This window comes from Heterocephalus glaber, unplaced genomic scaffold (assembly GCF_053883595.1).
Source record: "Heterocephalus glaber isolate CG9 unplaced genomic scaffold, H.glaber_assembly_v1.0 deba00001608, whole genome shotgun sequence".
In the NCBI taxonomy this organism is placed as follows: Eukaryota; Metazoa; Chordata; class Mammalia; order Rodentia; family Bathyergidae; genus Heterocephalus; species Heterocephalus glaber.
The window spans coordinates 39982975-40005438 of NW_028258379.1; the positions used below are offsets into that span (position 1 = coordinate 39982975).

Below are 22464 nucleotides of genomic sequence, written 5' to 3' on the forward strand. Positions count from 1 at the left end.
AATTAGTCATGTCTGCCATCCAGGGCCTATGCCAAAAGGCCCATTCCATGCACTCATTCAGCGAGGATTTAATAACCCAGATTGTCTATTATTTAACGAATGGACATGATTGGAGGAAATAATGCAGCCAGATGAGGCAGGGATAGACACAGGAGGCAGAATTGTGCAACAAGCTTGGCGTTAAACAAGCCTAAGTTCAAACGCAGTCCACCTTTCATTAGGCAGGTGACCGAGGAAAATTGCTTAATCTTCCTGAGTCTCCATCCTCACCTGTAAAATATGGGCATAACAACACCCTCAGGTGATTGTTAATGAATTAGGCGGGACTGCACGCAACCACCTAGTCACAGTAGTGTTTATATGTATCTAGAGATGGTGTGCCACATAATGGCCAAGGAAACAGGGTGTGAGATCAGACATCTGGGTTTAAATCCTAGCTTTGCCACTTACTAAGAATATGATTTTGGGTAAACAGCTTAATTTTCCCCACTAATTCTGTTTGCTCATTTGTAAAATTGGAATAAAGATTCTTCACTGTCCAAGATGAAACAGAACACTTAGCAAATTTCTAGGATATGATAAACATTCAACAAATGCTATGATGAATAATTTTTAGTTTTGTTTTGTTTTTGAGACAGTCTCTGAATTTCAAGCAGGCCTTGAACTAACCACATAGCCCCCGGCTGGCCTGGAACTCATGGCAATCTTTCTGTCTCACCCTCCCGAGAGCTGGGATTACAGGCATGGGCCACCACACTAGGTTTAAGAATAATTTTTTTTTTTTTTGAGACAGGGTGTCACTTTGTAGGTCAGGCTGGCCTTGAATCACTATGTAACTAGCCCAGGCTGGCCTTGAACTCATAGCAATATTCCTGCCTCAGCCTTTCAAGATCTGGGAATCACAGGCATTGGCCACCATGCCTGACTCAAGAGTAATTAATTTTTTTGAGAGAGAGAGGGTTTCTATGTAGTTCAGGCTGCCCTTGAGCTCATTATGTAGCCTAGGCTGGCCTTGAACTGATGTGATCCTCCTGCCTCTGGAGTCCTGGGATTACAGGCATCTGACACCACACCTTGCCTAAGAGTAATTTTAAAAAGTTGTCCATGATTACACAGAAATGAATGGAACACGTACTAAAAATCAAATTAGTGGAAACTTTTTAATGAAATTAAAAATCAGGCCATTAATCATACCAAAAATCACTTTGTATTTATTTAAAAACTTTTGAGATAAGCCTCTTACTTCAGACAAGTTTTACACTCATATTTTTAGTTTCTAAAAAATCATTCGTGTGCAGCCAAGCAAAACATTCAAATCTGTCTCAATACTGCCAAGTCATGCTCCACAGTGAAACGGAAGCAGCGCCTCTGGGACCTATGTCCTGTTTATCTGAGGGGAACCCCAATGCCCATAAAGCCCTGTGCATTCGGCTTAGCAATTATACACCTACGTATGCACTGTGATCATAACAAAAGCCCCTTCGGGACAGAACACGAATCATGCAATTTTGCATCATGCCTTTATTCTCCCCCAATAACAGTGTCAATTTGTGTGGGGTGTTTTTTTTTTGGTACCAGGGATCGAACTCAGGTTCTTGTGCTTGCGAGGCAGGCGGCGGAACCACTGAGCTAAATCCCTGGCAACACTGTGAATTTTTAAATGGCTTATAAAACATACATCACAGAATAGTGATCTTGGCTTTTGATAAACAAAACCATATCTTTCAACTCCACCCTTCTTGCCAGTTCCACTGGACTAGAACAAAGGGCAGCCCCTCGTCCACACTATAGCTCTGCTTCACCAGGATCCGGGAAACTGCTAAGCCGCCGCCACTGTGCCAGGCTGCGAGAGGTGGCTGCAGCCAGAGCTGTCGCCATAAGGTGTCTCCAGGCAAGGTTCAGAGTGCACGTTGGTGCGATTTCAGGGCTCAACTCCAACTTGTGCACGAAATCTGTTTGTGAAAGCATGGGAGTTTCTACAGAACTAAACTGTGTGAGGCTCTTTCAAGACAGAAACCGTTTTCGTATACATGCAGTACTAGAATCTCATTCCGAGCCCCTCCTTGGGGCTACGGATCGCCAGCCTGGAATTCGGCTTATAGAAGGCCTGGGTGGACACAAGGTACCCGACATGGCGGTCACTTTGGGCCAAGTCGCGGCGGGCAGCAGGGAGAGGAGCGAGCTCGGAGCAGTTGAGCTCACACGACCGAGACTGCACTACGGCGTGCGCTCCGGGGCCTGTGTCACACACGGGGTTAACGTTTCCGCATGGTAAAACTGGAGCCACGAACGTGGGAGAAGCAGAGGTAGCACAAGGGATGAAAGACCCTGACCGTGGCGCAAGACCCAGGAAAGCAGGGCCGAGCACGCGTTTGGGCGAACGCGCCGCCCGAAGAAGAACGCTGCCTCGGGCGTCGAGTCAGGCTGCGAGCGCGTAGCGCTGACAGCCCGAAAGTTTCGCATCGCAGCGGCCAGGTCCCTCCTGGCGGGGGAGGGGAACAACCACCATCTTTTCGGAGCCCCGAACAGACCGCGCGCAGGCCCGCTCTCGCGAGACCGCAAAGGCCTCTGGGAAAGGGCGGGGGAGGGGAAGAGAAGGAAGCCGGGTCCCGGGCCGGAGGCGGGCGAAGGCCGCGAGTGGAGCCCCAGGAAGCGGGGGGCGGGGAAAGTTGCGATTGTCGCGCCACTTAGACCAATGATAACAGAGCACGGGCGGACCCCTGGCCAATGGGCAGTGCGGCCCACCGCGGGGGGCGGGCGCCGGGGCCGAGGGTAGCTTGAGCGCGGCGGCGGCGTTGTTCAGTCAGAGCGAGAACATTCCAGAGGTGAGTCTGCGGGGGGCGGCGTCCTGCACCCCTGCCCTGTGTTCCCACTCTTCCACCCGCGGGCCACCGGTGGCCGGGAGCCGCCCGGCAGCCCGCGGCTCACAGCCGTGTCTCCGCCAGATCGCCAGGCTCGGCGCTGCCGGTGTGGACGCGGACGTCGCTGGGACAGCCCCTCCCGCTGCTCGGCGGCGGCACCTGCCCGGCCGCCCCTCCGCTCGCCGCCCGCCCCGCCGCTCCGGACCCGGTTTCCAGCGCCTCTTCCTCCCAGTCCAGGGCGAGCCGCGTTGGGTTTATGTCTTTATTTGACGAAAACGGTGAGTCGCGGGCGGCGGGCCCTGGCGGGGACAAGATGGCGGGCGGCCGCGTGACCCGCGCGCGTGTGGCGCAGTTTGGGGGGGCCGGGCCTCGGCGGGAGCGCGCGCGGCGGCGCTGAGTCAGGCCCCGCGCGTCTGTGAGTCACGGCGCCGCGCTGCTCGCTCCGCCCCGCCGCCGGGAGGAGCGGGGGGCGTGGGTAGGCGGCCCTGGCACCCGCCCGCCGCGTAGCCATGGGGACGGGGCGAAGGTCTGCGGCGCGCCCGATCGCGGAGGAGCGGCAGGAGGAGGGGGCCAGCCGGACCCGGGCGGCGGGCAGATGGCGCCTGGCGGGCACGGGGTGCGCCGCAGTCGCCATCGGGGGCACGGGGCGTCGGTGCCCGCTTAAGGTGACAGCAGGCGGGAGAGACGCCATTGAAGTTTGCTGTTCCGGGTTCGGGCTGGAGGAGTAGAGGGCCTGGATCAATTTGGGATAGTGACGGATGTGGTCATGGGACAGAAGCCAGCCGGGGGCGTGCCGATCCCCTTTGGTCCGACACCACCCCGGTGCAGCCTGGGTAGCACGGTCGTAGACGTATTGAATCCCTCATCTCTCTTCCCTAGTCACACTGTGGTCAAAATGGTTCCATCTCTGTGCCATGTTCAGTGGGAATCTGTTTTGCACATGAACACAGATAACTTGGTAACCTGGGAGAATTAGCCACAGTGAAGTCATAGGTGAGATGAATTCGGGTAGAAATGATGCTTAACTTGCTGAGTTGTGTGTGTTGTTTTTCTGCTTTTCTCTTTCAGAGCTGTTGCGCAGCCATTGGTACCTGTATTGGGGAAACATAGCATACAAGCAAGAAGCTTACAGCCTCAGTGGCGAAAATTTTTTCATGTCAGAGACCGAGAACTCTTGCAGTCGTTTATGTCATCCCTTCTTCTCCAGACAGAAGATACCAAAAAGTTGCAATCAAAGATCTCTTCATCTTATTGATAAAGTCACTAATAAGCCAAAATGTCTGTCAACGTCAACCGCAGCGTTTCAGACCAGTTCTATCGCTACAAGATGCCCCGTCTGATTGCCAAGGTAATACTGGTTTTCACTTTAGTAACATGTCAGTGCGTAGTTCTTGGTACATCTTGAAAGATTACATCTTATGGGGAAGACAGTGCAAAATTACAATTCTTGTTTTCTTCAGGTTGAGGGCAAAGGAAATGGAATCAAGACAGTTATAGTCAACATGGTTGACGTTGCAAAGGCGCTTAATCGGCCTCCAACGTGTAAGTAAGCTCTCTGGAGAAATCTGAAATGGTACTTTATGGGTGTGATCTTGACAGTCTTTGAGCTATTAATGCTTGTATGCTAATTAGTTTGAAGACTTGTGGAACCTTGGACTTAAAACAGTTATTATTGGTTGCCATACCTTTACTGAATTACCTGGACAACATACTTTGTTGGCGTCATAATTTTATTTTTCTTAACTTTTTTTTATTAGAACATATTTGTTACGCATATTGATAACATTTATCATAGGGAATTTGTACCTGTACGTAACACATCTCAATTTCCTATTCCCCTCTCCTCCCTTCAACCCTTCTTTCCCTCCCCATTTACACAAGCTTTGTTTCTTTCCGTTCATTTCCCTTTTCCCTTCCCCCTCCCTGCTCCCTTGTTCCCCTTCCCATTTGTTTGTTTTTGTGATACTGGAATTGAACTCAGGACCTTCTGCTTGCAAGGCAAGTGCTGTGCCACTGAGATAAATCCCTGGCCCTCCCCTTCCCATATGAACACGTTCTTCCTACTTCCTAATAATCTGTCCTCCATTATGCTCTTCATTTACCCTTTGGGTTTCTCACTTGAGAGAAACAACATGGTATAAATGTAGATAGGAGCCAGAGATTAAAGTAAATAAAGCGCACTCTCCCTCTCTTTTTTTGGCGGGGGGCCGAGGGTGTTGTGTTTACCGGGGATCGAATTTGGGACCTTGCGCTTGCAAGGCAGGCTCTGGAACCACTGAGCTAAATCCCCAGCCCAAAACTATATGACCTTTTTTTTTTTTGGTACTGGTAATCAAACTCGGGACCTTGCGCTTGGGAGGCAGGTGGCAGAACCACTGAGCTAAATAACCAGCCCCTCCCTTTTTTTTAATAGATCCCACCAAATACTTTGGTTGTGAGCTGGGAGCACAGACCCAGTTTGATGTAAAGAATGACCGTTACATTGTCAATGGATCTCATGAGGCGAATAAGCTGCAAGACATGTTGGATGGATTCATTAAAAAATTTGTTCTCTGTCCAGAGTGTGAGAATCCTGAAACAGATCTGGTAAGTGTCTTTATAAAGTTTTTGTTGGTGTGGGGATGTAGCTTAGCGGTGGAGCACTTGCCTAGTGTGTGCAAGCCTTAGGTTCAATCCCCAGCACCTGAAAAAAAAATTTTTTGTCAATTAAAGTGCCACATGTCTTTTTGTGATCACTTACTAAATCATACTCCAGAGAAGGCACAACAGAAGTTATTGTAAGTAAAATACAAAACCTCAGATTCTGGAAATATTTCTAAGTCACCATGAAAAGCTTTGTATTTTAAGCTAGTGTTTAAATGTTTTCTGGAATTTTCCCACTTTGTTCTATAAATTCACATTGACATTTCATCTTACATTGTGGTTGACATAACTTATTTTTCCTTTTTGGCAGCATGTGAATCCGAAGAAGCAAACAATAGGTAATTCTTGTAAAGCCTGTGGCTATCGAGGCATGCTTGACACACATCATAAACTCTGCACGTTCATTCTCAAAAACCCACCTGGTAAGTGTTCATAATAAACTTCCAAGTCTTAACATCAAGTGACAAATTTTGTTTTTTTCAAGCAACTAATTATCGTAAACAAAAGTAGATTTCTGTAAATGAGGAAGTAATGGTCCTTCTGTTTTATTGGCCTGAAGGCTTCAACAGGGACCTTGCCTCAAGCTGAAGTTGCCCTAGAGCCTTGCAAGCAACACTCTGTGACAGATTATCACAGGTCTGGCACAATTTGAGCTTGCTACAGCAAGGAAGTCTACCCTATTCCGGCACTCTCTCCTCTGTGAGACAGGCCGTCACATAGACTTGAACAGTGCTTAGCTGCTGAGTGAGCGGGAGCTGTCCTTCTGTACCTCTACTTCATCTTACACACCCAGCAGAGAAGACCCCTGGTGTTTCTTGTCACATCATTCTTTGCCTGAGTTTGTCCCCTGTGAAATACTAGGGGATGGATTTGATCTGGGAAGCGCCTCAAAATTACCGTTTTGTTTAGATTTTCTGAGGGGATCAATGGCAAGAAGGCAGGATTTTAAATGTTTTATTTTTTTAATGTTTAAATAGTAATAAAACCTATGGGACTAAATTTTTATTTCCCTGCAGAGAATAGTGACAGTGGTACAGGAAAGAAAGAAAAGGAAAAGAAAAATAGAAAGGGCAAAGACAAGGAAAATGGCTCTGTATCCAGCAGTGAGACACCACCCCCACCACCCCCAAACGAAATCAGTCCTCCCCCACACGCTGTGGAAGAGGAGGAAGATGAAGACTGGGGGGAGGATACGACTGAGGAAGCTCAGAGGCGCAGAATGGATGAAATCAGCGACCACGCAAAAGTCCTGACACTCAGTGATGATTTGGAAAGAACCATAGAAGAGCGTGTGAATATCCTCTTTGATTTTGTTAAGGTATAAAATTTATTTAATCCACAGTGAGCTTCAAGCCATTCTTTGGTTTTTTTGGATGTTTATTATTTTCACTAGGGTAATAAGTAACTTTATCCTTGGTGTCTTGAATACTCTACTGTAAGGCTTATTTTCACTTGTTTATTCAAGAAATGTTTTTGGAGTGGGGGATCCAATTTAGGAAGTGTGTATCATGTAGAAGCCATAAATTAGGTGGAAAAAAAGTCCAGGAGAGCAGGTTACTAACTGGTATGTCTAGTCTAGTGAGATAGGCTTGCTTTTCACTGAATTATTTGCCTCTTGTTTACAGAAAAAGAAAGAAGAGGGCATTATTGACTCATCTGACAAAGAAATTGTTGCTGAAGCAGAAAGACTAGATGTAAAAGCCATGGGCCCTCTTGTTCTGACTGAAGTTCTTTTTGATGAGAAGATTAGAGAACAAATTAAGAAATACAGGCGCCATTTCCTCCGAGTAAGCAAGTTGTTTTAGAACCATAAGAGATTACAGCTGTGTGGTTCTGGAGCTGCTTTAATCGCTTTTGCTTGTTTGCCATCATAAATTGACAACCTGTGCACAACTACAAATACTGCACATGAGTTTTTAGATAAAGTGGTATAAAGATCTCTATTTTGACTTTTTTCATATGACTGGAGAGTGAACCCAGAGCCTTGGCCCTTAGCTGCATTCTTGGTCCTGTTCACATTTGCAAATAGGGTCTCAGCAAGTTGCTGAGTTGTACATGCTGGGTGCGGGCTTGCATTCCTCCTACCTCAGTCTGCCAGGGTGCTGGGGTTACAAGTGTTTGTGACACCGTTCCCGGCTGTGGATTGACCTTGTTGAACCATTGTTGAATGGGCCATACTTGAAAAAACTTTGTGGTGCTGGGCATGGAACTCAGGGTCTCACACATGATAGGCAAGTGCTCTTGACACTGAGCTGCATTTCGCATAAGAAACAGTTTTAAGGAAAAAAGTGTCCTTGGTTATTATATTGCCAACTTAGAACTTGTGTAAAAACAAATCCCAAATATTTACTTGCAGTTCTGTCACAACAACAAAAAAGCTCAGCGGTATCTTCTTCATGGTCTGGAATGTGTGGTGGCGATGCATCAAGCTCAGCTCCTCTCCAAGATCCCGCATATCTTGAAGGAGATGTACGATGCAGACCTTTTGGAAGAGGAGGTCATCATCAGCTGGTCGGAAAAGGTGAGGGCACTAAGTGGAAGTATTGAAACACCTTGGAGGGTCCATATGAGGTGACTTTGCACACTTGGTCTCGCCTAAAAAAACCATATGAACTCTTTTTAGGCCTCTAAGAAGTACGTTTCAAAAGAACTTGCCAAAGAGATTCGTGTCAAAGCGGAGCCATTTATAAAATGGTTGAAGGAGGCGGAGGAAGAATCTTCTGGTGGTGAGGAAGATGATGAAGATGAGAACATTGAGGTAAATGCTGAGGAAGTTGCTAAGTATAGTACCAGCCTTGAGTGCTTGAGATTATGGTTTGGGAGCAGTAACATAAAATGGTAATTTGGAATAATTTCTTATTTAAGTTTAAATTGCAATAAAATACAGCCTCTCAATAAATTATAAACTAGTCCCATTATACTCCCAAACTTGACCTATTGGAAGTACTATAGCTGTGCTATAACCTCACCACTCCGGGAGGCTGCGGTGAAGAGTACAAGTTGAAGATTGCAAATTCGAGCCCAGCATAGGCAAATGAAAGAAACTGTTGAAATTGTAAAAATATGGAGTCCCCCCTGTCCATTAACTTTGGTTTTTCATGATACTAGCCACTGGGTATGGTGGTGCATGCTTGTAATCTGAGCACTCAGGAGGCTAAGGCAGGAGGATTGCTGTAAATTCAAAGTTAGCCTGGGCTACATAGTGAGTTCAAGGCCAGCTTGAATTACAGTGAGACCCGGTCTCAAAAAAAATAATGGCCAGGCTGAGGCCCCTTTTGAAGAATTTCAGAGCCTTGTACTGTGTGACTTATCAGAACTGCCATGTAAGCTTTGCTAGATTATAAATATAATGCAATTTCACTAGCTTTGGGATTTATAACTTTTTTGGTACCACGGATCAAACTTGGGTGCTTGCGAAGCAGGTGGCGAAACCATTGAGCTAAATCCCTAGTCCCTCGGGATTTATAACTTCTATGAATAAAACATGTTTATCACTCCCCAAAGAAGAATGATAGCAGAGTCTTAATTTGAACATTTGGATTTATATTTTCTTTTATGTACAGATTTCTTGTGGCAAAGGTATTAGGAAATATGAAATCATTTCTCTTACCAGGTGGTTTATTCAAAGACTGCCAGTGTACCGAAAGTTGAAACTGTGAAGTCTGACAACAAGGATGACGACATTGATATCGATGCCATTTAAAAGGAAGGATGTGACCTAGCTAACAGTGTAATGCTGCAAATTGTTCTTCATTATCAGCCAGAAGTGCAACATGTATGTGCAGAAGCTAAAATGGCTTAACATCGTGCTATACTTTATACTAAAAATCTGTTGCCATGAGTGGTCTGTAATTAAGCCCAGTGAGACATCTAGGGAGTCCAGTACACATCAGTGAGCAGATGTAGTTTGCTTATTTACAGCATGTTTCTTTTGGAAAAACTAGTGATGGACATATTTGGGTCACATTTATACAGTTAAAATAAAGATTTGATTTTGGTCATTCTTCAGATTTTGGGCTCTGAATGACACTAATTGGCTCCTTTTTAAAATATTGCACCATCATTTATCCTATTGGGTCCTTGGAGCCTGCTAGGTTCTACTAAAGCGCTGAGACATAAACACAGACTCACTTGGAATTACTTTGTTCAGCTTTTTAGAAAGATAGCACTTTCAATGTTTGATTTCTAGTCCCTCAAATTGGCATATAGCAATTCTGGGGTAGACCAATAATCAGATGACAGTTCAACATCTTAAGTAAAAATGACCTGAGTGTCCTATAAATAATTTCTAAGAGCAAGTTTTGAAACTTGGAATTGTGATTTCTCATTTCATGTACACTTGCCCCAATTGTAGTCTTCAGTGTGGATTGCACGTTGGGATGAGCCAGGGAAATTACAAATTGGCAAACAAGTGTTCTGTGTGTGTGTAGTGGTTGTACTGAAAAAATTCAGACTTTAGGTGTGATTAAATCTTACTATTTTTGTTTGGGGGAAACAGGTGCACTTAATCTAGCAAAAGCTGAGCATAGTTTTTCAGCTTTTATCCTTAAGATTTAAATTATAATTTCAAAATGTTTAGATATATTGTATCTTGTGCTGAGTGTTATTTTTCCTTAATGCCTTTTATTTCTGAATACATAGCTTAGGCTTTTTATATTTTGGTTGCTATTTTGCCAAAATAAGTGTTACTTTGTGTTAAGCCTGACACCCCCCCCCATGTCTTAATTAAAGAGAAATGAAGTTTAAAGCATACTTGTAAGGCAGAGCCTATATTTTAGGGTGTTCTTCACTTCGCATTAACTACAGCCAGGCACTGGGAATCTGGACAATGGCCACTGAATGCGGTTAACTGGGCCATAGCCACGTGAACTCCTTGGTTCCTGTTAGCTGATGAAGACTCTCTTGATGGGGTCTGGACCATTAATCCTTTAAGACAAAATTTGCATTTGTTCCTTCCCACAGAGCAAACTCTGGGAATCGAGTACATGTGGTTAATTCTATGTGGAGCACTGGCTCACATTATTCGCCTCTGTTACTTTGTGATCCATCGCACAGATCTTAATAACAAATGTGTATGTAAATGTTTTTCACATTGAAATTATATAGATATTTGATAAAAATAAAGCCTTCTTAGCTTGCTGTTTTAAGGGATTGACACTTAGCGATCTTAGTGGAGAGAATCGCTTGACACGTTCCGGGAGTGGAGCAGCTGATTGCTTCAGGGAGTATGCCCACCTGCCAGGAGGAGGCGCTCGCAGACACACATCGCGCCGCCTGGGCCTTGGATTCTGTGCTGCAGGTCCCTGTGTGCTTGCCGTACCCAGTTCCCCCAGTGCCTGACTGCTGCAGCTTCCACTCAAGGGAAATGTTGGGGCTTACCGCCACTTGATGGGTTGGGGCCAGACTTCAGTGGAATTGGAAATAGTTCTGATTTTATTCACAGCTTATAATAGAGTAATCCTTTGCTTTGCTCTTATGGGTTGTCTTAAATTATTTTCCTGTTTAAAATGGCTACATTACATGATTAAAACACTGAAAATCCTATGTGGTCTCTGCATTAATAGTAAACTTGCAAGGTTTTTGTTTTATAATGAGATTAGGAGGACATGGAACTGTCCCATTTTGTAGCTGCTGCTGAGTTTATCATCTTGGATATCCTGTGTGGGTCATTGTCAGCCCTGTGCACAAAACCTTCACTGCAGTGGGTCGCTGGCTTCCTTAGGTTGGTCTTGGTTCTGGCTGTAGCACAAGTTGGCTGAACTTGTAGTTTGCCTTAGTTTTGTTTTTTGGAAAGAATTTGAGATGGTGTCCCACTAAATAGGCTGTGCTCAAACTTGTGCCAGTCTGCCTGCCTCAGCCTCCCTAGTGCTAGGATTACAGGCATATCCTGCACTTGGCAGCTCACTTTAGTTGAAATTTTAATGGGCTTCAGACAGTGCTAAGTGGGATACGGCACAGTTTGGAATGAAGGAGTGAGCAAAGTTGTTTCCTGAGTAGGTTCTTTGGAAGTTGACAGGTGTTACCAGATCGGTCCTCAAGAGTGGGCAGGAGGTATTTCAGTGCATGCTTTGTTCTGAGGAGGGAGACTGGCGATTGGGACCTGACTGCAGAAGCCCTTGACCTGGGAAAGCTGGCCTCCCAGGTAGCAGCTTTCCGGGTCAGGCTAGAGCCTGTTTTCTGTTGTGAGTTCTCTCTGGTCCTGGGGTACAGGATGATTATTCAAGGTTGTCTTCTGTGTCCAATCACTTTGTCTGCAATGACCAAAAATTTAGCTCCAGCCCAGTAAGGAAACCGTATTTAAGTTGTAAGTGCAGACAGAACTGGTGAAGGGGTATTTTGCTGGTGCAACTCGATCTGCCGGTATCCCATAGTAACCCAAGTTTGCGACACTGGCCTGCCCTGCATTGTGTGAGTCCCTAAGGCCTGAGCCTTTGCCTCTTTCAGTCCCAGAGGAGTCACTGCCAGGACCAGGGCTGTGCTCCTGCCTGCCTTGTCCACAGTGTACCTGTGCATCCTCCTCCCTGAGAGTCATGAAGTGAGGTAACATGGCACATGACTTGGGGTTCTGGTCCCTGGCCTGTATCTGGCCTGTGAGCCTTGATTGAGCTGGGAGCTCAGGGTTTCTGTCTCAGTGGAGTAGCGCTGTTACATAGGCACTAGTCAGGGCCCCAGAATTGGTTACAGCCGGAAGTGGAGTGCCTTATGTGTGCTGAGTGCCATGGGCATGGTGGCCACAGGAGTTGCTGTCGTGGCTAGACTGGCAGGACCACGGGTCCAGGTGAGCCGGGCTGGTGTAGGTTAGTCAGTGGGGTTGACAGCGGAGGGGGAGAGTACTGATGTGTTTGGTGCTAAGTGGATCCTCCTGTCTCCGTCCCACCATCACCCTGTGCTGGGACCCACAGACCACAGAGTACCAGGCCTGGTCTGAAGAGGGCAAGAGCAGCTGAAAGGCCGAGGTGGCTACTGACAGTGAAGCAGGTGCTGTGTCTTGGCCTCAAGTGGCCCTGGTCCAGGAGGTGGTTGCCATTGAAGCTCGCTCTGCTGTGATGTCAAATGAGCCTGCTAGGTGGTGTGGGCAGCTAACAGCTGACCCGCCGAGGCCCCAGTCAGCACTGAGCTGAGGCTCCTGTCCCCTCTGCAGAGGGCAGCAGGGCCCAGTGTAAGAGATGGGGCTCAGCCCCAGGTGTCACCTTGCTGGGAAGATGGCCCCGAAGCAGCTGAGGGCTTGGGGGGGGCAGTCTGCATCTGGCTAGGAGGACAAGGTGCATGCCGGAGGCAAGGGAGAGGGACCCTGCCAAGCCACAGCCAGTGGCACAGAGACCAAGCTGCACGAGCTCCTCAGGGGAGACAGCCCCAGAAAGTGCCTGGCCCGAGGACACAGCTCTGCCCCGCCCAGCCTTCCGGGCCTCGGAAGATGATGGGGGCTGTGGGTGCATGGGTGGGAGAGAGAGCCACAGCTCCAGCTGAGCAGAGGGCTGTCAGGCAGGAACATCTTGAAAGGGGCAGGGCACCATCCATGAAGCATTCCAGGGGCCTCCGACCTGCTCTGCCAGGCCCTAGGCACACCCCACTTGAGGCTGGGCTTAACCTGCTCCCGGGGAGGAGAGGGTCAGAGAGGTTCTGAGGAACTTCTAGGAGTTGGCCCAGTGCCCCTTACAGTTGGGGTCTTTTGTTCTGGCCCCACATGGTGAGGCCTTGGTGTGGCCCAGCCTGTGGTGCTGCTGGAACGGGGGGGCTGGGGCTGAGGTGGTGGAGGGAGTTGGGCCCTGCGGATGTGCTCTGGCTCCTGGTCTGCCTGCCTGCCCCAGGCTCCAGAAGGGCAGGTGACTGGGCTGAAACCTCTGAAACTAAGGTGAGATTTTTCTCTGAGGTTGAGCATCTCATATGTTGTCACAGCCACAGAAAACTGACCAGCACACCTGCAAGGGGAGCCATTCCGGGTGGGCGTGGGTGAGGCCGGGGGAGACGGCAGGCCCTGGTGGGCAAGCTCTGGGCGGCCAGGGGGAAGCTCCTGAGGGAGAGGGGACAGAGGGCCTCTGTGAGGAGGAACAGCTGGCAGTGGCATGGAGGGGTGCTGGCCAGGCTCTGAGCGTGCCCTTGAGCTTGGCAGGTTGGGTCCCCAGGCCGCTGTGGCCTTGCTGAGGCAGTGTCCCCAACAACAGGCACAGGCCAACCTGGCCCCGGCAGCAGTGCAGCCTCCCTGACCCCCGCAGAAGCCAGCACCAGGAGGGCACCCCCAGAGGTTCAGGGTCTGAGGGCCACAGCTTTCCTGTGCGACTTCCAGGTTCGGGGTCCTCAGTTGGGACCACAGACCCTCTGTGCTAACCAAGTCCTAGTGACGAGATACAAAGCAACTGTGAGGTCGCCGTGATGCCAGCTGTGTGACCTGGAAGGGACAGAAACTGGAGACAAAGATGAGTGGTGACCAGGGTGTGGAGAGTCAATGACGGGTAAGAGGAATACAGGAAATCACCAACCTAAGACAGAGCAAGAGTACTGTGACACTCTTGACTCCATGACGGGTAAGGGATTTCTTTATATTCCTCACCTAAGACAGGCACAGCCTATCTGCCTGATCAAGGGACCTTGATCATAATATATAAAACAGAGGGAGATGTGGAGAGCGGTGTTAGCCATAGAGGCTCCATTTTGAATCTTACCCTCCATTGTATAGAGCAAGGAGACTATGTGACGAGGAGCCGCGTCCTTGCCGAATTAGATGTTTACCTTCAGAAATTGTCCTGGAACATGATGAACGTTTTGTAACCCCGAGAAACAAGAAAGCCCATGAGGGTGGGGAATTTCCAAAGAACTAGAGAACAAGGAAGCAGGTGTCTCTGGATAAGGGTCATGATTAACAACCAAACTCACCTGTGATAAAGAGGGGACGAGACTAAAATAAAGCGCAGCGGCAGTCTCTCAGAGAGGCTCCCGACTCTATCTCTGCGTCTTTCTTTTTCCTCATCCTCACTCTCCCATTCAGGTGCTGTTCGACAAGTGACGGCGGGCTCCGTCACCAGGGATAGCAGGGAGGGTGGAGAGGAGTGCGGGACTTAGCCTGGTGGAGCCACTCTGGGAGGGGGCGGGACAGCGAGACAGGGTCTCTCTGTGTAGTTCAGGGTGACCTTGAACTCACTAAGCAGCCCGGGCTGGCTTCAAACCCTTGGCAGCCCTCCTGCCTCGGCCTCCCGCGTGCTGGGCCTGTAGTGGTGGAGCCACGCCGCGTGGTGGTGCGCCAGTGTCATTGCACCTGTGGCCAGCCCATGAGCCTAGTGTGCACCGTCCTGGTGGCAGCACTCGAAGGGTGCTGGTAATCGGGCAAGTGGGGGTTCTCCATTTCTGTGAAACTTTTCTTTCAGGGCTAGGGATTTGGCTTAGTGGTTCCAGCGCCTGCCTCGAAAGCGCAAGGACAAGAGTTCGATCCCCGGTACAAAAAAATAAATAAAACAAAATTTTTATTTCATAAATCGGACGCACATGTTTAAATACCACATTGATTCTCTGGTGTGAGAAACCAAAAGTGGAAATAAGGACTGAGATGTATGATGGATGTTGGGAAATGGAGAGAAAGTGTCCTGGAGGGAAGGGAACAAGGGAGGCGGGGTGAGAAAGTGGGGAAGGGACAAGAAAGCAAGTGAAAATAGAAGCAGAAAATGGAGAGCAAGCTGTACCTAGGGAGGGGAGGGCTTGAGGGGGGAGTGGGTCAAATACAATTTTAAAAAATAAACATTTCAATGTAATACAAGTAGATAATAAATATTTTTTAAAAACAGCCTTCTGTGGAAAAATACAGCAAACTTCCATACAAAATCAAAGAATAACATTAGTTAATACACTGTGTACGATAACCTTAAAAGAATGGCCAAAATGTTAGAGTGGAAGTCACAGACAAAACACTCTTACAAAAAAGAAGCAGATGATAACATAAGATTTCTTTTCGGTGAACTAAGAGGACCGAGTGGTATACGTGAAACAAATTACCATATATATTGAATCATTTTTGAAACCACATAATATACAATTTGTGGAATTATTAGAACTTATCACTACTTCCTATTTCTCTATCTTCTTTTTTTCATGTTTTAACATTTAATAGAAACTACGTGTGATAAATTTTTACTGTATTTTACATAAGATAGCCACTGCAGGAATTTATGTAGATCAGAAGGAGGAAAGATGGTTAAGCAGGGCCCAGTCCTGTGGGGTATTTTCTCAGAGGATGAAAGTCAGAGTTGAGTTGTGGGAAAGGGTTCAGACTGCCAGGTTAAGTGGCTGTTTAAAAAAAAGAAGCTAGGCCTGGGGCTTTAGCTCAGTGGTCCCTGCGCCGGCCTCACAAGCACAAGGTCCCGAGTTCGATCCCCCGCACGACAAAAGAAAAAAAAAAAGTGAACCTGAAAAAAAAAGAAGCTAGGGCCAGGGATTTAGCTCAGTAGTTTTGCTGCCTGCTGCGCAAGCGCAAGGACCTGAGTTTGATCCCCGGTACCAAAAAAATAAAGAAATAAAAAATTTTAAAAAAGAAGCTAAAATGCAGGCCTTTGGGTAGTCTGCTCCATTTTGTGTTGAACCTAAAACTGGCTTTCTAAGCCTGGCGTGGTGGTGCACACATGTAATCCCAACACTGAGGAGGCTGAGGCAAGAGGATCACTGCAGGTTCGATGCCAGCCTGGGCTACATAGTTCCAGTACAGCGTGAACTACACAGCAAGACCCTGTCTCAAAAAACAAAAACGGCTCCAGTTGGATGGGGTGGCGCGTGCCTGGAATCTCAGCACCTGGGACGCTGAGGCAGGAGTATTCCAAGTTTGAGCCCCGCCGGGATAACTTAATGACTTAACAGGACCCTATCTCAAAATTAAAATAAGAAAAAGGGCTGGGGATGCAGCTCAGTGCAAAGGCCCTGTGTTCAATCTCCATTGTGAAAAAGAAAAACACTGTAGCTGGAGCTGTGGCTCCGCGGTAGAGCAGGAGCTCAGCATGTGCAGGGCACCGCGCAGAGGATAGGTGACACTCGGCTGCACCTGATGCAAAGCCCGCAGGTGTAAGCCAGAAGGCAGGGAGCCCACAGCACGCCCAGCGCCAGAGCTGAATTAGAAACCAACCCACGGGATCCAGGCCAAGTGGAGCCCCCAAACTCCGCGGCGCGCTCTTTCCTAGGCTACGGCCCGGCTGTGGTGGCAGCCACCGAGACGGAGGCCGAGGCGAGTGTGAGGCCGCCCGGGAGACCAGGCAAGACTGAGAACTGACAAAATGAAAAGCGCTGGGGGTAGCTCAGCACTCGCCGGACTCAGGTCCCAGCACCCGAAAAAGCCAGCTTGGACATACCTTTGGGGAATTCCACACCCCGGAGAACCGGGAGCGTGCCCGTGGAAACACGCATGTAAAATCCCCACGTAACACTGGCGGGCACATCAGGGAGAAGGGACGGCGCCGTGGACGTCTGTAATCTGAGGCACTGTGCGCATGCAAGTCCTGTCTGAACAGCACTGGGCTGAATTCGGCCTGAGGGAGAAGCCAGCCGGCCTCAGGCCAGCGCCCGGGACTGGGCCTGCTCCTGCGGGTGGGTGGGCAGCACTGGGTGACAAAGGGCAGCAAAACTTCCCACAGTGACACTGAGATTCTGTCCTGGTGGAGGGTCGCATAGAAAAAGGTACTTGTCAAAAACGTGCTCATTCCCCTGCATCTCAGTTTTACTTTAAACGATCAAATCTTTAACTGCAGTTAACGATACACTGATACACGTGTGAGAGTGTTAGAAATGAAGCACATAGATGTCTGCAGCAATCTGAAATGCATGGAAGGAGGGCAGGAGGGTGCATAAAGAAGCAAACAAACCACAGTGGCAATATCCTGTGTGACTGGTGACTTACAGCTTCATATGTTTCAAATATTTCATAATAAAATACCGGAAAAAAATAGTATGACAAATCAAATGTACTTTTGTAAGGGGAAAGCTCAACCAACCTCTCTCAATGACTGAAATAACAAATGAGCTTCAAGGAAAAACCAGGTGTAGTAACCCTGCTCTATTATTCCAGCTCTCAGGAGGCTGAGCCAGCAAGATCACAAGTTCAAGACCAGCCTGAACTACATAGTGAGACCCTGTCTCCCCCGCCCCGCCCTGTGATAAAACCCACCAAGGTGCCACCCACACTGAGATGGTGTGTTAGTGGTTAGCTATCCATCACTGGGACAAATGGTCTGAGAAACAGACTCAGAGGAGGAAAGACTTCCTTTGGCTCACAGGTCAGAGGTTTCAGTCCTGGTCAGCAGGCTCTAGTGCAGCAGGCTGTGGCAGGGCAGAGCCTCGCTGCTCACCTCATGGTGGCTAGAAGCAGACAGGAAGTGCCAAGGTCAGACGCAGTCCCCATGCTCCCTGTCCACCAGGAGGCCCCACCTCCTGTCCCCATCTCCTCCCAATGGTGCATCAGATTATGACGCCACGGCTAAGGCCCCTGGCCCAGTCACCTCCCAAAGCCCATGAGCAACCCAGCCTGTAGCACAGTTTTCTGGAACATTCAGACCAAACCACAGAAGAGACTAGAAGCTAGGTGAGGTGAGGCATGCCTGTGATTCCAGCGCTCAGGAGCCTGAGACAAGAGGACTGCTGCAGGTCGAGGCCGGCCTGGGCTACATAGTGAGACCTTGTCTCAAAAAACAAAAGCAAAAAGAGAGAACAGAGACAGAGGGAGTAGAATTTTTTTTTTTTTTTTTTTGGTGGTAACGGAGAGCGAACTCAGGACCTTGGGCTTTCGAGGCAGGCGAAATTCCTGGCCCAAGAATAATTTTTATTTTTATTTATTTATTTATTGTTTGGTACCGGGGATCAAACTGGGTCCTTGCGCTTGTGCAGCAGGTGGCGAAACCCTGAGCTAAATCCCCGGCCCAAGAATAATTTTTTGAAACCACAAAATAAATACTGGCAAAGATGTAGAAAATTGGGGCCCTCGTATGCTGCCATTGAGAATGTAAAATGCTTCAGCTCCTGTGGAGAATAGTTTGACAGCTCCTTTAAAAAGTTAAGCAGATCATTTCTCGGCCTTTTGGCTAAGATCAAGTGTAAAAAGTTAAGCAGAATTAGCATTGGACCCAGGCACTCCAGGAATAGGTACATACTTGAAAGAACTGAAAATAGACATTCGAACAAAGATTTGTATGCAGATGTTCACAGCAGCACTTTTCACAATAGTCACGAGTCAAAAACAGCCCAAAGGCTGAGTAGGGAAGCAAGACATGGGATATTTGTCCCAGCAGCGTTTCCAAACAGTGGTAACGCGGGCTCGGATGCAGAGGAATCTCCGAAGCAGGATAAAAGGAAGAAGCCAGGGGCCAGGGGTGTAGCTCAGTGGCACCATGCCTGCCTGGCAAGCTCAAGGTCCTGAGTTCGATCCCCAGTTCAGAAAAAAAAAAAGAAGAAGAAGCAGCAGCAGCCAGGCTGGGTGTGGTGGCACAGGCCTATAATCCCAGCAGGAGAGTTCAAAGTCAGGCTGGGCTACAGAGACCTTGTCTCAAAAAAAAGGAAGAAGCCAGACAAGAAAAGGCTCCCAGCATAAATCCTTTTAGGTGGGGGATTTAGCTCAGTGGTTTCGCTGCCTGCTGCACAAGCACAAGGACCCAAGTTTGATCCCCAGTACCAAAAATAAATAAATAAATAAATAAATCCTTTTAGGTCAAATAACCGGATCAGGTCAATCTATAGAGGCAGAAGGCAGATTGGTGGTGGCCAGGGCAGGTCGGGGGGAGGGATTGGTCAGTGGGCATGGGGCTTCCTTTCCGACAGCCACAGAGTTTCAAGACCAAATGAGGGGGTTACGCAAGGTTGCCTCTGTGCTGAAAACTGTTGCTCACATCAAAATGGTCAGTTTTACTAATATACAAGAAGGACATACCATATTTCCCTGAAAACAAGGCCTAACTGGAAAGTACGCTCTAACCTGATTTTCAGGATGCTCATAACATAAGCCCTACCCCCAAAATAAGCCCCAGTTAATGTCATCAGCCAGATGGATGCATTTAGTATGTGCTGAAACACAAATGGACATACTGAATTACAAAATAATATTAACATATAATTAAATATAAATAATATTATTGACATTAATACATAAATGATAGTATGTTATAACTAAGTCTTTGTAAATACTCAAGTGGGCGCCTTTGGCAAGAGGCAACGCCCCTGTAAACAGATGAACTGGAGACTTACTGCCGAGGGACCGACTGATCGGAGCAGACACGACACGCAAGTAACGTGCGCACCTGAGAGGAAGGGACGTGCTTGTGCCCACTATGAATCTTCGTAATTCAGTGTCGTGTGTATAACGCACATACTTAATGCACTCGTGTGAAATATAAAGCAACGTTTTCTGGATTCTGGTGCCTGCGGTTTTTCGCCGCTTTCGTGTGGACCGTCACTCTTAGCTGTCATCATTTTTGTTGCCACTCCTGTCCTGGAAGTCTTCAGTTAACACTGGATTTAATGGAAACTTCGGGAAGAGGTCGCGAGATGGGTGAAGAACTCACGGGATGGAATCACTGAGAGCTGCGTTGCCAGTGCACTGTGAGCCGGCTGCACGGAGAAGCAGCGCTCACTCGAGGAGGGGTCCGCTGCTGGACACGAGAGGTTGGGACCAGTGGTTCCCAGGAAATGGAGTCACAAGAACTTCGGGCCGAATTCGGGGTTGGAGGGTGTTATGGCTTGTGCTTAGATGTCCCCCCAGCCCCTCATGCTTTTTCTAGTTGGCTGAAGCAGAGTGTGAGATTGATTCCTGGTGGCGCTGGGCCCAAGGGCACTGGGGTTAAAGGTGTGAGTGCTGCCCGCCCTAAGAAGTCTGAATAAGGTGAAAGGGGCAGACAGACACTGTGAAGGCCCCTTGTTGCTTTTGCTGCTTCTGCAGCCACGAGCTGCTGCCCCTCTGCCACCCAGCCTTGGAGCCAGCCAAATAAACCCCTCCCCTCTAATTTGGAGTGTTGGGTATTTTGTCTCAGCCACAAGAGAAAAGTAACCTCGGAGAGTTAGGGTGCTGAGGGTGTGGCTCCCTGGTAGAGCAAGGACTGCAGGAGGGGAGCCCGGGTCCACTGCCCAGCACCAAAGTGACAGAAAGAGACAGAACGGAGAGTCATGATGATGTTCCAGAGGAAGGCGGGGGACTGTATTTGAATAAATGTAGATTTTCATAAAGGAATAAATGAGTAAATGTGGATTGTTATACATGAAAAAAGGTGTTCACTGAAAATAAGTCCTATTGCATTTTTTGGAGCAAAAATTAATATAAGACCCAGTCTTACTTTTGGGGGAAATACAGTATTCATTAAGTTGTTAAAAAAATAATAACTGTCCCCAGGCATTGAGGTAGAAGTTCTATAACTCTGTTCCATGTTTTCATGGAGCCTACGTCTACACAGTGAAAGTTACTCATTAAGTCAGAAAAATGGACACAAATAGTGCTGGCACACACCTGTAATACCAGCACTTGGGACCCTGAGGCAGCAGGATTTCTGTGAGTTTGAGGTCAGCCTCACTGTGTGTAGTGAGTTCAAAGCCAGCCTGAACTGCACAGCAAGACCCTGTCTCAAAAAAAAAAATCCAGTTATACCAATGTACAGATATATAGACTAAACACTAAGAGCGACTATGAGGGTGGATTTTTATTTTTTTTATTTTTTGGTACTGGAGATCGAACTCGGCTCCTTGCGCTTGCATAGCAGGCAGCGAAATCACTGATCTAAATCCCCCGGTCTGGGCCCAGGGTGTTTTGAGGAGTTCATTCCTTCCAGGCTCTGAGGACAAGCCAGGGCCTGCAGGTACTGGGCAGGGACAGTCGACGGCAAGGCTCCGCCTACCTAGGGAAAGGCAATGTGGGGTGCCCCACCCCTAGGCCACCTGCCCAAGATGCACACAGTTTGTACCACCTCTGTCCCTGCCTGCAGTGGGGGAGGAGGCGCCTTTGAGAGCAAGGGGTGGGAGGAGTTTGGGGGGCGGTGGGTGAAGATGATCAAACAGGGCCACAGAAGCCCATGACGTCCCGGTCCCCCATTGCCACTTCCGGGCTTCTGGGATGTATGCAGCAGGACCCGTCTGCTGAGCGGGACAGGGTGGGGTGGCGCGAGGAGGAGCCTAGCGCCCCTCACTGTGGCTGCAGGGGCTCAGGCAAGGCCTCGGACTTGGGTGGAAGCAGCGGAAGCCCTGGGCCTGGCAGAGGCCCTTTCAGGCATAGACTGCACACTGAGCAGCGGCCAGCTGACTCGAGGGCCCCCAGGTCCTGAGCTTGGTGCTGTCCTCAGGGACCTGGCCTGACACCTGGGCTGGGAGTGAGAGCTGGAGGCAGGCGGGAGAACCTCTGTTCTGCCACACAGTGATCTGAGTGCCAGGGCTTGGGCTAGCTGGGCTGTGGTTTAGAGCACTGAGTGGGCACAACGAGAGCCCAGCGCCTGGGCCGGAGGAGACTTGTCACCAGGGCACCAGGCATGCCGCTTTCTTTCTCCATCAACACGGTGGCCAAGGCCACTGAGCCCGCCCTGGATACAGAGATGCTGACAGCACCAAGAGGAAGCCTGGGATCTGCAGAGGGACTGGGGTGTGGGCAAGGTGGGACCTGTGGCCCCGAGATGGGGTCCTGCACACAGGGACCCCTGGCCTCCTGTCCCTAGGGTTGTGCCTGGGGACATGGTCACTGCTTCCCAGGGCCTGGCCAAGGGAGGGGGACGCCCAGGCCCATGGTGGGCAGGGCCTGCAGAGAGTCGAGGCCCAGGGGTCAGGGGGCCTGGTCCTGCCTAGCTGGCCCCTGCCAGCCCCAGCCGTACTTTGTGAGGGTCAGCTCTCTCTGCACAGGGTCCTCATCTGCCTTCCTCATGTGTGTGTGTGTCCATCTGTCTCTTAGCACAGTGCTGAAAGGCATAAGGGTATAGATTCAGTCTGTATATTCTCCTCCTCCTCCTCCTCTTCCTCCTTCCTTCTTGCTCCTCTT

General features: G+C 48.8%; 1 protein-coding gene and 1 non-coding gene across 3 annotated transcripts; both read left to right on the forward strand.

The window, feature by feature from the left end:
- Positions 1-2124: 2124 nt before the first annotated feature.
- Positions 2125-11048, forward strand: Eif5 (eukaryotic translation initiation factor 5). 2 transcript variants are annotated; one of them, XM_004836900.4, is made up of 11 exons: positions 2125-2825; positions 2946-3139; positions 3930-4209; positions 4322-4403; positions 5275-5447; positions 5815-5926; positions 6521-6822; positions 7130-7291; positions 7861-8025; positions 8128-8262; positions 9118-11048. In XM_004836900.4, exons 3-11 carry the CDS (start codon positions 4138-4140, stop codon positions 9205-9207), a joined length of 1293 nt encoding a protein of 430 aa, XP_004836957.1. In that variant the 5' UTR covers positions 2125-2825; positions 2946-3139; positions 3930-4137; the 3' UTR covers positions 9208-11048. The 2 variants fall into 2 exon arrangements, with proteins under 2 accessions (XP_004836957.1, XP_087051750.1); XM_087195624.1 differs by lacking the exons at positions 2125-2825; positions 2946-3139 and adding an exon at positions 3373-3526.
- Positions 6112-6235, forward strand: LOC147822881 (small nucleolar RNA SNORA28). The gene has a single exon (XR_015445234.1). It is a non-coding gene; the product is annotated as a small nucleolar RNA SNORA28 (small nucleolar RNA).
- Positions 11049-22464: the final 11416 nt, after the last annotated feature.